Here is a 15,123-nt window from a genome sequence, read left to right on the forward strand (position 1 = left end):
CCCCATTTACATGTTCATTTACTTTCTTCATTATTTGTTTGCCCTTCAATTGTAGTCTGCATCTATATCAATGTGTTTGGGTGCATAAAACATTTACATCTTTTTTTTTTTTTGTAAAATTGTCATGCATTTTACTTTCGGAATATCATCAGTCTATATGTGCTTTTTATATGTGCTTTTTCTTTGTCTCGTTACAGATTAAAAGACACTCCGAAGGCCAGCAGTGTGGTCAAATCCAAAAAGCCTTCAACCTTTCATGAATTTGCCCGGAGCACCAATGATGCATGGGACATTGATGATGAAGAGGATGACGGTATATTTAGTCTCAAACAGTCCTCGTCTTCACCTGTCCAATCACGATCCACTCCTCAGACGCCTTGCCTCAAACTCTTCAAAGTTCCGGATGACACTGAGTTAGGCACCCGCTCACTAGACAGGCAGGAACCAATCAGCACTAACCCAGATCAAGAGCGACTGGATGTCGAAAGTGGCCCAGCCAATGGCAGAGTGGTGAAGTCTTGTAGTGACGCCCAGCTGAATGTTAATACAGGTATGCTGGTTAATGTTGTTTTTAAGGGTTGACGTTGTTAAATGCGTTGTACAGTAATAAAATAATACTAATAATATTTTACTTATAAAACACCATTTAATAATATTGTGACATAATAAAAGAAATCAAGTTGGAAAAACTCTATAAATGTATAAATAAATGTGCTATTTTTTATATATATTTGTGTAACATATTTTCATGTGATTTTATTTTTTGTTTGTGTTTAACAAAGCAAGGAAAGCAAGGAAATTTTCACAACATGTCTCATAATATTTTTTGTCTGATAGTATATTCTGTTCTGATAATAAGTCTTGTTTGTTTTATTTTGCTTTATTAATAAAAGCAGTTTTTAATTTTTTAAAGATCATTTTAAGGTCAATATTAATAGCCCTCGTGAGCAATGTTTTTTTTTTTTCAATTGTCTACAGCAGTGGTCCTCAATCCCCCAGCTGTGGACCAATAGCAGTCTGTGGATCAATTGGTACCGGGCCGCGCAAGAAATCATTAATTATTTACGTTTTATTTATTATTGTATATTAAAAGTCTGAACGATCTTATTTTGAAAAATGTTTTATTTTGAAACATGACTGTATTCTCTTGGTTACATCCAGTGCTGCTAGATTGAGAATTTTCCTGCCCAACTGGGCAGTTTTGAATTTGATTGTGCTGGTTAAAAATGGCATAGGTGGGTTGACACAATTTGGGCGGTTCTAAAACGTAAATTTTACATGCATTTTATTTAACAAAACATAACTGAGTTCTCCTACTCTATTCAGTTAGTAGTGACCACTGCATAGCGCAAACCGCGTGGGCCCACCCGCAAGAGGAGGTTAAGAAAAGCTGTATCAATTTCAAAATCTGACTCATGCAGCGTCTGAAGTTTAACTCACAGCGGTTTATCGTGACACTTTTAACGATCATTAAAACATCAAGAACAAACATAGAAACGTTGTCTCAAACATAGAAACGCTGTCTCAAAAGAATTTAAAATGAATCTATACCCCATTTTCAAAAGTAAAACATACTCTAGTCGGTAGTGTAATCTACACAACTTTAAAAGCAATGTGTTGATGAGAGGGGCAGTGTTTCGATGTGATCTGGTTATGTTGTGGTTCTGTGACTGCTGGTGTTGTTTGCTGTATTGTTTTAATTTTGACAGTCAAAGTAACTAGGTTAAATTCAATTTAAATTAATTAAAATGAAATAAAATATTAATATAATATTTAGGGTGTTTTTTTGTGCTTTGGGCGGGTTTTGGACAGCAAATTTAACCCACAAACAAGAAACAGACATGTCTGGAAAGTTTCTTTGCAACGGGGAAAAGGCCCAATGAAGGACCCACAAACGGCCAAGAAATCTGCAACCATTTGTCAGAAAATCAGGTGAATCCAGCATGTCTGTGCAAAAAGAATATCAAAGGCTGGAGATCACAAATGTCAATGGGGGGCCGTTCACATATCACGTCTTTTCCACGCGCAAGTTTGTTATTTTTCAATAGAGAAAATAATCGTTAACTCCATATTCTGAGTGATGCGTGCAAGGCCCTCGCACCCTCCAGACGGACTCGGTTGAAAACATCCTCAGAATGCCTGGAGCGCAACACAAGTCACATGACAACAACTGACCAATCTGCTTGTATGGAATAAACACATTTCGGTAGCACAGCAGTGCTTTTTATTTTCTCCATAATTAAAACTTGTATCAGAGTTGCAGCAATGTTTTGCCAGCTTGTCATCATACATAGCAATACGTACACTCACTCCCTAGCCACCTTAATATTGTCAAGTGTTGATCTGTCTGCCGTGACAAAAAGGTTGGGGACCACTGGTCTACAGAACAAACCATCATTATACAATGAATTGCTTAATTACCTAATCTGCCTAATAATTCTAGTTAAGCCTTTAAATGTCACTTTAAGCCAAATATAAGTATTGTAGAAGTGAAAAATATCCAGTAAAATATTATGTACTGTCATCATGGCAAAGAGTAAAAAAATCAGTTATTACAAATTACTTATTAAAACCATTATGTTTACAAATGTGAAAAATCTGATTTCTGGCAAACAGAAATTGTTGAACAAATAATGAGAGGGGCTAAGAATTCAAGAGGGCTAAGAATTCTGACTTCATTACATTTTATATATACATTAATTCTAATTTTTTATATCTTTGTCTTTGTTTTCTTTTCTGTTTAGCTCGAAATCCACTGCAAAAACAGCAGTCGCTTCCGGTACGCCCCGTCATTCCCTTAGTTGCCCGCATTTCAGACCAAAACGCCTCAGGAGCTCCGCCCATGACAGTGAGAGAGAAGACACGATTGGATAAATTCAAGCAGCTACTCTCCAGCTCCAACACAGACCTGGGTAAGCCTTTCAGCAAACAATTACTAAATTGTTTCATCATTCAATATACAAAATTAATAAAATGTTGTCAAAGAGGTATTAAAAACTAGACACTCATCATGGGTTACTTGTCGACTGGTAGAAGATCTTCATTAGAACCATCTGAAAATCGTCACATGTGTTCGCACCTCATCCCTCGCCTGTTTTTCTGCTTCGAGCTGAATGTCTTTGCCAGGTGAGACAGTGTGGGATGGCAGAATGCACACGAATCTCATCCACGATGTTATCCTAGTCTTCCTGAGTTCATGCTGAGAGGCCCTTCTGTTCTCCCCACATTCTCCAACCAATCGTCTTTTCGAGTGCACCTGTGAACTGGCAGAACAAAAAAAAAAAACAAGTTCTGCATGTGCCTTCGCTCTTTTTGTCCCGTCGATGCTGTAATGATGCTATCAAAGAAACTCGCTCTTCTTTGCTTTTATAACTGAGTTTCAGCCTCCGCAGGTTCAGAGCTTTCCTGAGCGACAGGCTGAAATCACGAGGGAATGAGAACCATCAGTCATTGGAGGGGAAAATAACACTTATGCACTTCTTTCGCAGCATCTTATGAAAAATGCGCTTGTGATATAGTTGGAGGGGTTTCCCTGCACAGTATTCTGAGTTCATAATAGCTTCTGAGATCTTTCATCATTCCGCTATCGTATGACGGCTGGCAGGTGTCCAATACCATTAGTATTTTAGAAGCGCTTGGATATCAGCTTCGTGTTTGTTCTAACTCAAAAACGACCCAGGAGCACTCTCGCCAGATGTTTCTCAGCGAGTGTTTAAGTTTTCATAGACGTTGTGTGAAGCGGGTTTTTACATTCACTGATCACGATGACCCAGAGGGCTTGACGGGAGATGGTAAAAAAACAATCCTCAAAAAGAAGTGTAGGCTTCAGTACCCGGAGAGATCAATGATATCTGGTATAATGGCATTCACCTGCTGTATAATGTTGTCTTTTTAGGAACGACAAAGTAAGTAATTGAGAACAGGGGAGTTGAAAAGCTCCACTCAATGAAAAATAGGAAAAAGGAACAGACAGAGAGAATGGTTAAAATTCACTGTGATTCTGCTGGTTGTCATGACAACAGCTGTCTTTGCTCTTCTTTGTAAGACTCGAAAGTATAATACTATAAGTATTTTCATTACCTCAGTGGTGGTGCTTTCAAAAGCAAGAATCATAATTACTTTGAGCCACAGTTTTAGCATGTAACTCATCATGAATTATTTACTAACACTTTAAGTGAAATCATTTTTAGGGATAGTTCATCTAAAATGGAAAATTAGCAAAGTTACTTTGCTAACCCAATGAGTTTTTTCATTGATGAATATTTTTTTGTATCTCAAACCATGGTATATTTGGTAGATTCTTAAATTACTAATCAACTGCTACCAACATTTTAATAGTAAAAAAACACCATATACTGTGCATAATTAAGTACACCCCATTTTGAAAATGAATATTTTTATTAATTTCTCAGTGAATATGGGCAATGTATTTTGGTGCATTTAAATAAAACACATTTAATTTTTCTGTTTATTAAACAGATATATTTATTAAAATAATATTTTAGTTACAAAACGGTTTCAGAAATTAAAGGGTTATACAATTAAATTCAAGAAAATTATTGAAAAAAAAATGACAACCTATAAAACTTAAAATTTTTTCCAGATTTTTCTTCTTTATTTCATTTTATTTTATTTTTTAAATTTTGTATTTAATATTTTTCTATAACATATAAATTTGGGTGTACTAGTTTTTGGACCGTAATCATAAGGTATTTCGTGGATAAGCTCCAGATTTGGCTTAAGTACTGACTGATCTAATGACAGTTAAAGTCATAATTATTAGCCCCCCTTTAATTTTTTTTTATTATTTAAATATTTCCTAAATGACGTTTAACAGAGCAAGGACATTTTCACAGTATGTCTGATGATATATATATATATATATATATATATATATATATATATATATATATATATATATATATATATATATATAATTTTTTTTTTTTTTTTCCTGGAGAAAGTCTTTTTTTCCGGCCAGAATAAATGAGTTTTATATTTTTTAAAAGCCATTTTAAGGTCACATATATTAGCCCCTTTAAGCTATATATATATTTTTCCGATTATCTACAAAACGAACCATCATTATACAATAACTTGCCTAATTACCCTAACCTGCCTGGTTAACCTAATTAACCTAGTTAAGTCTTTAGATGTCACTTTAAGCTGTTTAGAAGTGTTTTGAAAAATATCTGTTCAAATATTATTTACTGTCATCATGGCAAAAATAAAATACATCAGTTATTAGAAATTAGTTATTAAAACTATTATGTTTAGAAATGTTTTGAAAAAATCTCTTCTCCATTAAACAGAAATTGGGGAAAAAGATAAACAAGGGGGCTAATAATTCTGACTTCAACTGTATATGCACAAGTACAATATTGTATAGTTTCCTATTAAAAATATGTATAAGGTGATCTTGTTTCGATTAAAACGAACTCTGAAGCAGATCGATAAAAGTTAGAAAAAGCAGTACAATCCAACAAACTAATGACCCTGGCGATATCTCAGTGTATTATAGTTATGTAATAGCTACATATACGGTTATTAAAGAACCCCTATTTTGCATTATAAAGGTCATATTTTGCTTTTGAGGGTCTCCAACAACAGGCTGATATGCATGCACGGTAAAAAAAAAACATGTTCATTGTTTTATAATATGCATTCATTTTTACCTAATTATCCTAGCGACTCCTATATGATTCGTTCAGCGATTCATTTACTCCCAAACACCTCCTTAGCACGAAGCTAATCTGTGCTGATTGGTCCGATCACCCAGACTGTTGTGATAGGTTGTCTGGGTTCAGCGCCAGACAGAGAGAAATGCCCACCACGGCAATGAAGTAGCAGCCAGAGAGTATGTGAAAGCCCAATGCAGGAGTGCAATAAAGCAATGCAGTTAAACACCATGTATATTACTCTACTCTTAACCACAACCCGAGTAATACCAACCACACACTTTCAGTATTAATCCACACAGTGGCAAAAGTTGAAGCATTTTGAAAATTGGCCGCGCCTTCTGTGTGAGGAATGGATGATGGTGGCCTTAGCAAAGGCACAACGGCAGAGGATTGCCAGTTCACAAACACATTTAAATTGGTAGAGGAAGAAGAACATTTTTAACATGATTATGTACACAATATGTGAACAGCCCCACAAAGATTTAACCTGAGAGATGCAGTACAAGCACTGATCTATAATAAATATGTGATTACACCCCACGCAGAGCAATTACAAGTTACAACACACTATTAAATACATATTTTGCAAACTACATTAATCGAGGCAACAATTTTAAATACACTTACATGTTATGATCCGGAGAAAAAAGAAACATCAATATGAACTGTAACAGTTTCTGGCAAAGTCCCTTTCAAAGTCTGACAAAGTCCCATACATAATATTCTCTGCTGCTCTTTCCTTTTAATAGCAAACGGCAGGTGATACCCTCGTTGCAGCGTAGATTATTGTATCAAAAATCAGAAATATGACAGGAACAAACACAGCACACGGTTGGCTTTACTGTGGAACTGTTGTGAAAATAAACTTTAACCGTTTATTCTTCGCAGCCGAATTTCCATCTGTCAGTGATCGTCATCTTCGTGTTATGATCTGTTCCATGATCCCCCGTGCTTCGCTAGTATCTGAAGGGAAAGGCGAGTTTATGTTTTCACCGGAACTGGTGCCACATATTTGTTGACGTACTATATCGACGGCGATGTGTTCAAGCAAAGGATCCAAACCCATTGCGATTTATTTATTTGACTCTGAGTCGACTAGTTACAAAAAATGACAGGCAGTACACTTATTAATTCAATAGATGGATTTGTACAACCCTTAACTACTGAAATGAGACAAAGTCTGACCTTTCTGATTTATGTATGGTGACGATGTCTGTGAGTGTATGACAGCTAAACAGAATCTTTGGGACTCTAGAAAATAAACCTTGAAATTCAGACCAATGTGAAGAAACCAATGACTCTCACATGACTTGTTTTAAGTATTTTAGTTAGTTTAGAAACTTTGCAGTGTGAAACTAACCGCACCAAGAACAAGAATAAACAGTAACCATCTGAATCCCTGTTTCGGAATAAAACAATTGATCTACAGATGTGAAAGCACCCTAAGTCGTGTGGCTCCAGTCAATATGTTGAGGCTTTAAGAATCAAATTAAATTAACAAATGACTACTTGTGATGTCCTTCAATTATATAACTAGTAGTAAAGAGGACAGAATAATGCTGTTCACTTGTGCTTTAAACAAAGTTCCTGTTCACTTGTGCTTTGAATTTATGAACTATAAAGGTCACCATCTGGTCTGGATACGGAGCAGATATAAGATTATGTGAAGTTTTCGATAAGGAGAGTCAGATGAGCATAGATGCATTTTTTTTCTTAGTGTTTTTCTAAGTATTCCTGGTTCCAGTTGCCTTGATTAATGCAGCCTAGCAATCCCTTAGTGGATCTAAATTTTATAATAAATCATTGACCTAAGATTTTAAGAATTAAATAAATTTGTAGACAAAAATAATATCTAAAATTTTTGCATGTGACAGGAACAATGCTTTTCATTGTGTGGGTGCTAATGTATTTGTCAAATTTTTTGTCTCTATGGATATCCTTTTACGTGACTGGGTAATTAAATGTCTTAATGATTTTTTTTAACCGTCTATTTCACTAATATATATTGCCTGTCGCAACACGTCAAAATTATGTTGTTGAGTAGTGATTAGTGTTTTTCTAAGTGTTCCTGGTTCCAGTTGCACTGAATAATGCAACCTAGCAATAGTGGATCTAAATTTTAAAGTAAAACATTGACCAAAGGTTTTAAAAATTAAATCAATTTGTCAACAAAACTAATGTATAAAACTTTTGCATCTGCAATGGTTAAAGCAACACTTTGTTTAAACCAAAAAACTATAATAATTCACTTAATATGCAAACTAAGGTCAAGATTTATTATTAAACACCGGTTTAATAAAATACCCTGAATATCATTTTTCTTTTTCTTACCCAATGGCATATAATTTCTCATTTTACGCATAATTCTTACATTAGTAGGAATTTATAACTTGATCAATATTCCCAATGTGATTAGAAAAATAAATGAATATCATTACAAGCCCTCTGAGTACAAGTGTTAATATTTTATATATTTCCTGTTCTCAAGTAAAAGGTTTGTTTCACAACAACACACAAAACTGTTTAGGCAAGTATTTCGAGGTGTGTTGAAGGGGAAAAAAGCTAAATATTTGTAAAAGGATGGCACAGATGCTTTATTCAGTTTTTTTTAAAGCTCTCCAAATATTATGAGAACCTGTGAGTAGTCAACTACATATCCATTACCTTTAAAATCAATACGCAGTTATGGCTTATTTGTCTTATCGGAGTTTCCATAATTCAGCATGGCATGCCTGTGAAAACTGTGAATGTGTTTGCTAATTAAAAGTAATTGCGTATTGATTATGCTGATTGAACTGTAAGAGTGTCATCGGTCCTGTGAAAGCTGGCGACTGCTGATTTAAAACATGTCGTGCGTGATTTTCAATCTCAGCATATGAATGAACTCTTGATTTATGCGTTTGGATGTTGATTGAGACTGCATTCAATTGTTTGGTCCAATTCTTCTGAACTTCCTCTGATTTATACCTTGGGGTCCAGACCACAGTATGATGAGTTGTTGACTGCCGTATCTAGAAATCAACTGGTCTGAAGATGGCACTTTAACCGTGCTATTAAAATATTTGTCATTTTGGATTAAATTGACACTTTTTGTTTTCTTTCTACAGAGGAGCTACGGAAGCATAGCTGGTCAGGAATCCCTCGTGAAGTTCGACCAGTCACCTGGAGGCTTTTGTCAGTAAGTACATTCTGATTTAATTTAGCCATTCTTATTCAAATAAACACCAGCGAGAGGACAAGAAAATATCAAATTGCTGTTTTAACGGCCCAAGTATTAAAATAATAGTCAGGTTTAAATCAGGCTCGGGCTCATAATTGTGTCAGATCAGATCGGGCTCAGACACAAGAGGCCCTATCATACACCTGGTGCAATGCTGCTCAAGGCACAATGCAATTGTTGTTTGCTAGTTTTAGCTCGACGCAAGCGTCGTTTTGATGTGTTGCACCACGCTGTTTAAATAGCAAATGCATTTGCGCTCATATGTGCGCCCATAGGCATTCTGGCCTAAAAAAGGTGGCATGTTAAAGCGCATTGCTGGCGTGTTGCTATTTTAAGGAGCTATAATAGACTGTTTAATAGACCAGCTGAGAGGGGTCTAAACTCCAGCGCAGAGCGCGTTAGTTGTGCGCCTTGCTTAAACATTGCTTACACAGGAAGTACAGCAATACGCAAATATCTTTACAAAAGGAAAAGGATTGAAGGATTAAAATATTACAAAATTATTATTTTCTACGTAAATATGAACACCACTACTTTCATGCCTTCTTTCATCTCGGAGGGCTTTTTCAGTTTATTCATGACAATTTGCTTTTGTATTTTGTTGTTATTATTAGTAGTATTAAATGTATACATATTTATATTTGTTTTATTAAAAAAAGCTTAGATTTACTCACCTGTCAAGTTTTAGACCATATGGGGCATAGCATGTGTATTTGGATACAACTCAGTTTTTTTGAGCACATTTTGTTGTTATTGTTCATTCATTAGTTTGCTGGAAAATAAAACTGAATTTAGAAATAGTTTTGAAACAAATCTTTGCGCTTAACAAACAAAATTAAATATGTAGACTAATTGATGTCTGTGCGTACAACACGTTTCCTTATCTACGGAAGAGAGTGAAAGTGAAAGTAAAGAATGAGGAGGCTCATCTGTCAATCTTGTGCTGCTGATGCTCTGTTTAACTGTTTTCTCGCTAGTGAAGCGCTCAGTTTTTCCACTTACAAAGTCCACCATGTAAATAGCAAATTCGCTATGGCGCGATGCAACTGACTCTTAAAGGGAATGGGAGATAAGACTCTGATTGGTTTATTCTCTAAACACACATATAACTCATTAAGAGAATAAGCTCAACCCTGTTAGACCATGCGGCGCAAAGCAGATTTTTTCATCCTTATATTAGCAAAAGTGGATTCCGACATACCCTTATTGCTTTTGCACCCTGCACTTTAGACTTTGCACCTAGATCGTTAAATAGAGCCCAAGGTGTTTTGGGCTGATCAAAGTTCGAATGTAGTCATCAGAATAGTTTCTTTTATAGTTATTCTTCTTGGTGTGACTGGGTATTTAAATGTTTAAATATTTTTTTTAATCATTTTTTTCACACAAATAAATTTTGCCTGTCACACCAGGTCAAAATTGTGTTGTTTTGAAAAAAATCAATACACAGACAGATCACTTTGATAATTTTTTTTCCATTTTATATAGAGGTAAAATAGAACTACAAAAATTGCGTTTACAAACAATTATAAACTGTTTTGTTAGTTTTTTATTTAAAACATTTTAAAGTTAACGGGATTCAAAACAGAAAAAGTAACTCAGTGGTTAGCACTGTCACCTCTTAGCAAACAGGTCGCTGGTTTTAGTCCTGGCTGGGTCATTTGGCATTTCTGTAGAGTTTGCATGTTCTCCCCATGTTCGCATGGGTTTCCTCTGGGTGCTCCAATTTCCCCTACATTCCAAAGATATGCCCTATTGGTGAATTGGGTAACTGGGCTGGAAGTTCATCCGCTGCGTAAAGCACATGCTGGAATAGTTTTTAGTTCATTCAGCTGGGGCACCCCTTGATAAATGAGGGAAATGAATGGATGAATGAATATATGTCAAGCCTTTAAAGGGATAGTTCACCCCTTCGTTCGAAAAGAAGGTATTTAAAAAAAGGTAGCTGGCACCTATTGACTTCCATACTATTTTTTTTTTTTAGATGAAGTCAAAGGGTCCCAGCAATCAGCAAATCTTTTTTGTGTTTAACAGAAGAAAACCATAGTGTAGGAAGAGTAATCGATGAGGTAATTAACATTTTTGGGTGAAAATATCCATTTAACAGACCTGTTTGAAGAAAAGTTTATATTTGCCAAACAAATAATCCAAATGTCTTTATGCTTTTTCAATTTGAAATGTCACAGGTAATAAATAAAATAATCATAATCCAGAAATTCAATTTAATAAATGTTTGATTTGCTGAATTAATAGACAATGCTCTTATTAAATAAACAGTATATTATGAAGGGTTAATTTTTTATTTTGGGTTAGTCAGCTTCGCAAACTTTCCAGTTTAGTTCAGCGTATAGGGTGCGCACACACAATCAGTTTTTACGCTTTTCACCAGGTATAAACCTTCCTTGTCACGTTCACTTTAATGTGTGTTATTGATTCGTTTTGCTGTATTGGCCTTGCTTAGCACTTAATGTCAGCAGAAATGTGAGCGTCATCACAGAAGGGGTAGAGAGTGGGTTCACTTTGTTGTGGCTGTATATGTGCGCGGATGTTGAGAGAATGCTTTACAAGCCTCATTTACGTTTCTGGCGCATGCTTACACAGTCAATAACACACACCTCCGGGGCTAAGCTGTACAAGCAAATCCCCACCCCGGCCTAGCTCCTCCAAAGCTTTTTTTTTTTTTTTTTTTTTTTACTGCTTCATGCAATGCTTGCTGGGGATTAGATGGAATAATTCCATATGCATAAAGTTACTGAGGTAGACACGTGCTGAATAAATAGAAATGTGCCAAACAGATGCATTTTGTCTCTACCTTTCAAATTCAAATTGCTAATTTTTAAAAAAAATCAAATTAAGTCATTTTTATTTTATTTTATTTTAATTTTATAATTTTTTTTTTACAATTTTATTTAATCTAATTTATTTATTTTTATTTTATTTTAAATTTGATTTAATTTATCTTGTCATTTATTTATTTTATTTTATTTTATTTTTATTTGTTTTTAACTAAATGTATTTTTATTTTATTAAATCAAATTTATTTATTTTATATCTTTATTTAATTTAATATATTTATCTATTTATTTATTTTATTTTTATTTGTTTTATTTATTTGTTTATTTTAATTAATTACATTTTTATTTTTTATTTTACTTTATTTAATTTTAATTTAATTTACCTTTTTAAAATTTTTATTTTTTTTATTCATTTATTTAATGTCTGTCTACTCACAGTGGTGCCTCATTTTTGTAGTTCCCCCTGCAATCAGCTCTGCCTTAATTAGTTCCAAAGTGAAACTGGCATAAGATCTTAAGACACATGACATACGCTACAGATTTAATTTAATTTAATTTAATTTAATTTAATTTAATTTAATTTAATTTAATTTAATTTAATTTAATTTAATTTAATTTAATTTAATTTAATTTAATCATTTCTTATTTGATTTTTATTTTTATTTTATTATTGTTGTTTCTATTTAATTTTTATTTATTAATTTTATTTATTTATTTAATAATTTTTTTGTAAAATCGAACACTTGCATTTTGTTTTTCGGAGGTGTTTGTGTGAACATTTTCCCAACTTCGATCCAAGTTTGACAGCATGGAAACCTTGCCAAGACCTTCTCTGAAAGTTTTAAGATCGTTCTGATTTTCAGCATGGAATTTGATAGCCGTCATTAAAGTTTTGAAGGGAATTTTTATTTTTAACTAGGAACTATTAAACTATTCGATTTTGTAGTATTCAGTTTAAATTATGCAAATGACTGTATATAATTTTCTTTCTTGTGCTAATGCTTTTTTTTCATGATATATAATTTATTATTATTACATTTTTGGCATAAGGAGCAAATGTATAAGCCAAGACCTTCTCGGAAAGCAGTTTTAAGATCGTTCTGAATTTTCCGCATGCAATTTAATAGCCGTTATTAAAGTTTTCAAGGGGCTGACGATGGTGCGAATCTAGATGAGTGGAGTTTGTGCACTTATTATTCGCCTGAAGCAACAGACGTGAGCAGAATTGGGAGTCGGATGCTGAATGTACTTTATCATTTATGTGTTGAAGCGCTCGGCATCGCTGTGTGTGCTCATTAAAAACAAGAGCTGAGAAACAATGGGAGGGGAAGGCACTTTAAAAACAGCATTTTCAGAAACATGATGGAGAGTCATGACAACGATCGAACTGACAGCTCCACGCCTCCACGTCTGCTCTACAAATAGCCTGCACTTGTTGTCTGCTCTTTAGGGACTCATCGCAGATACGAAGCTAGTACGTGCTAACACAATTGCATCCTGCCTCGTGTGTTAGTTTAGTCGCGCTTCATGATTAGAAGTTTCTCCTAGAATTGTTGATTTTTTTTTTTTTTCCTTTTTTCTTTTTTGTTTTCTTTTTTTTTTACTTTCGAAGTTTGAGATCATTTTTTTACACGTGTTTGTTAGTTTGTCCTGTTTAAGGCAGGATTTTTTATTATTATAGCATATACTTGTTTTTTTTTTTTTTTTTTTAAGTGGCATAAAGACATTTAGTATAAATCAGGGTTCTATAAAATAGTAATACATCTAAAACCATAAACCTTAAATTATTGTTGTTGCTTGAAATTAAATAAGATTTAACAGAAGAAGTTCTCACAATAAAAATACTATAGTAACTAATCATACAATTTGTTATTATAGTAACATTACAATTTGCTTTTTGTTAATGAGTGCTACAGTATGCTGTAGTTTTATAAACTACACCACCTGGCAAAATACTTGTCGCCTATCCAAGTTTTAGGAACAACAACAAATAATAACTTGACTTCTAGTTGATCATTTGGTATCAGAAGTGGCTCATATGAAAGGCAAAAGCCTCTAGATTATGCTTATTTTACCAAAATAAAATATGATCATACCTTTATATTTTATTATTTATTTAGGACAGTAAGGTCTCAGTTTGTCACTTAACAGAAATAATGTCAAGTATAGAATGTAAAGTCATGGTGCAGAGGACAAAGCATTAATACTGTGTATGACTCCCATGAGCTTGGAGGGCTGCATCCATACATCTCTGCAATGACTCAAATAACTTATTATTAAAGTCATCTGGAATGACAAAGAAAGTGTTTTTGCACGACTCCCAGAGTTCATGTAGATTATTTGGATTCATCTTCAATGCCTACTCCTTCATCTTGAAGGAATCCAATCCTTCATCTTGGACTTGCTCAATAATGTAAATATCTGGTGACTGGGCTGGCCAATCCTGGAGCACCTTGACCTTCTTTGCTTTCAGGAACTTTGATGTGGAGGCTGAAGTATGAGAAGGAGAGCTATCCTGCTAAAGAATTGCCCTCTCCTGTGGTTTGTAATGTAAAGGGCAGCACACATATCTTGTTACCTGTTGATGTTGCCTTCCACTCTGCAGATCTCTCGCATGCCTACTGAATGTAAGCCCAAACCATGCGGGTTCCAATTGGTCTTTTGCCACTTTTTCAAATGATCAACCAGAAGTCAAGATGTTATTTGTTCCTTTTACAACTGGAATCGACGACTAGACTTTTGTCAGGTATTGTATTGTATAGTGAACTAATAAACATTAAATTGACTGTTTTTTTTTTTTTTTTTTCTGCAGTAAACTATGGTGTCATTTGAGTTGGATAATTTGTTTACTACAGCTGTTGTTACCATAGCAACTACAGAATTTACACAACAGATTACTTCAAGTACTTTTACTGTAGTATGATTAAAAAAAAACTGTATTATTTCTTGTATATTAATCTAGTGTTTTTTTTATGTGGGTGGACACATTTCAGCTAGTTACAACTATATTTCAGCTCCAATTAAATATATTTATTTTTTAAATGTAGAACTAAAATTAATCAAATGTATTGGGGAAAAAAAACCCTGAGTAATAAAAATTTAAAAAAAAAAAAGACTCAAACTTTTTCAAATGAAAAACAAAACTAAAAACTTGTTCGAAAGATCAATAAGTAAAAAAAATAAATAAATAAAAGAATTATTGTCGTTGAATCATCCTGAAATAACACTGGTATAAATACAAATGCACAAAAGCTTCTCTGCCACTATATATCGGAATTACTAGTAAATCCTTGGAAAATGTTGATGATTCATGGATTGAAAAGCAATCAAACTTTGTCTTTGTGGCACAGTTTCTCCTGTTTTCCAACGTTTCATCTGGCTTTGAATTGTGGAGTTTTGAAATGGAGTACTTTTTCGAACTTAAAGCCTG

General features: G+C 34.0%; 1 protein-coding gene across 4 annotated transcripts in view; it reads left to right on the forward strand.

The window, feature by feature from the left end:
* Positions 1 to 15,123, forward strand: part of tbc1d22b (TBC1 domain family, member 22B) — a 112,001-nt gene that overhangs the window by 10,109 nt on the left and 86,769 nt on the right. For all 4 annotated transcript variants that reach the window (XR_012384105.1, XR_012384106.1, XM_009303776.5 and 1 more), the window contains 3 exons: positions 198 to 550; positions 2,745 to 2,912; positions 8,789 to 8,859. Coding sequence is in view for 2 of the 4 variants with exons in the window: in XM_009303776.5 (XP_009302051.1) it covers positions 198 to 550; positions 2,745 to 2,912; positions 8,789 to 8,859 (592 nt within the window). In the remaining 2 variants the exon portion in view is untranslated. The remainder of the gene's footprint in view (positions 1 to 197; positions 551 to 2,744; positions 2,913 to 8,788; positions 8,860 to 15,123) is intronic.

Source organism: Danio rerio, chromosome 8 (assembly GCF_049306965.1).
Source record: "Danio rerio strain Tuebingen ecotype United States chromosome 8, GRCz12tu, whole genome shotgun sequence".
NCBI lineage: Eukaryota > Metazoa > Chordata > Actinopteri > Cypriniformes > Danionidae > Danio > Danio rerio.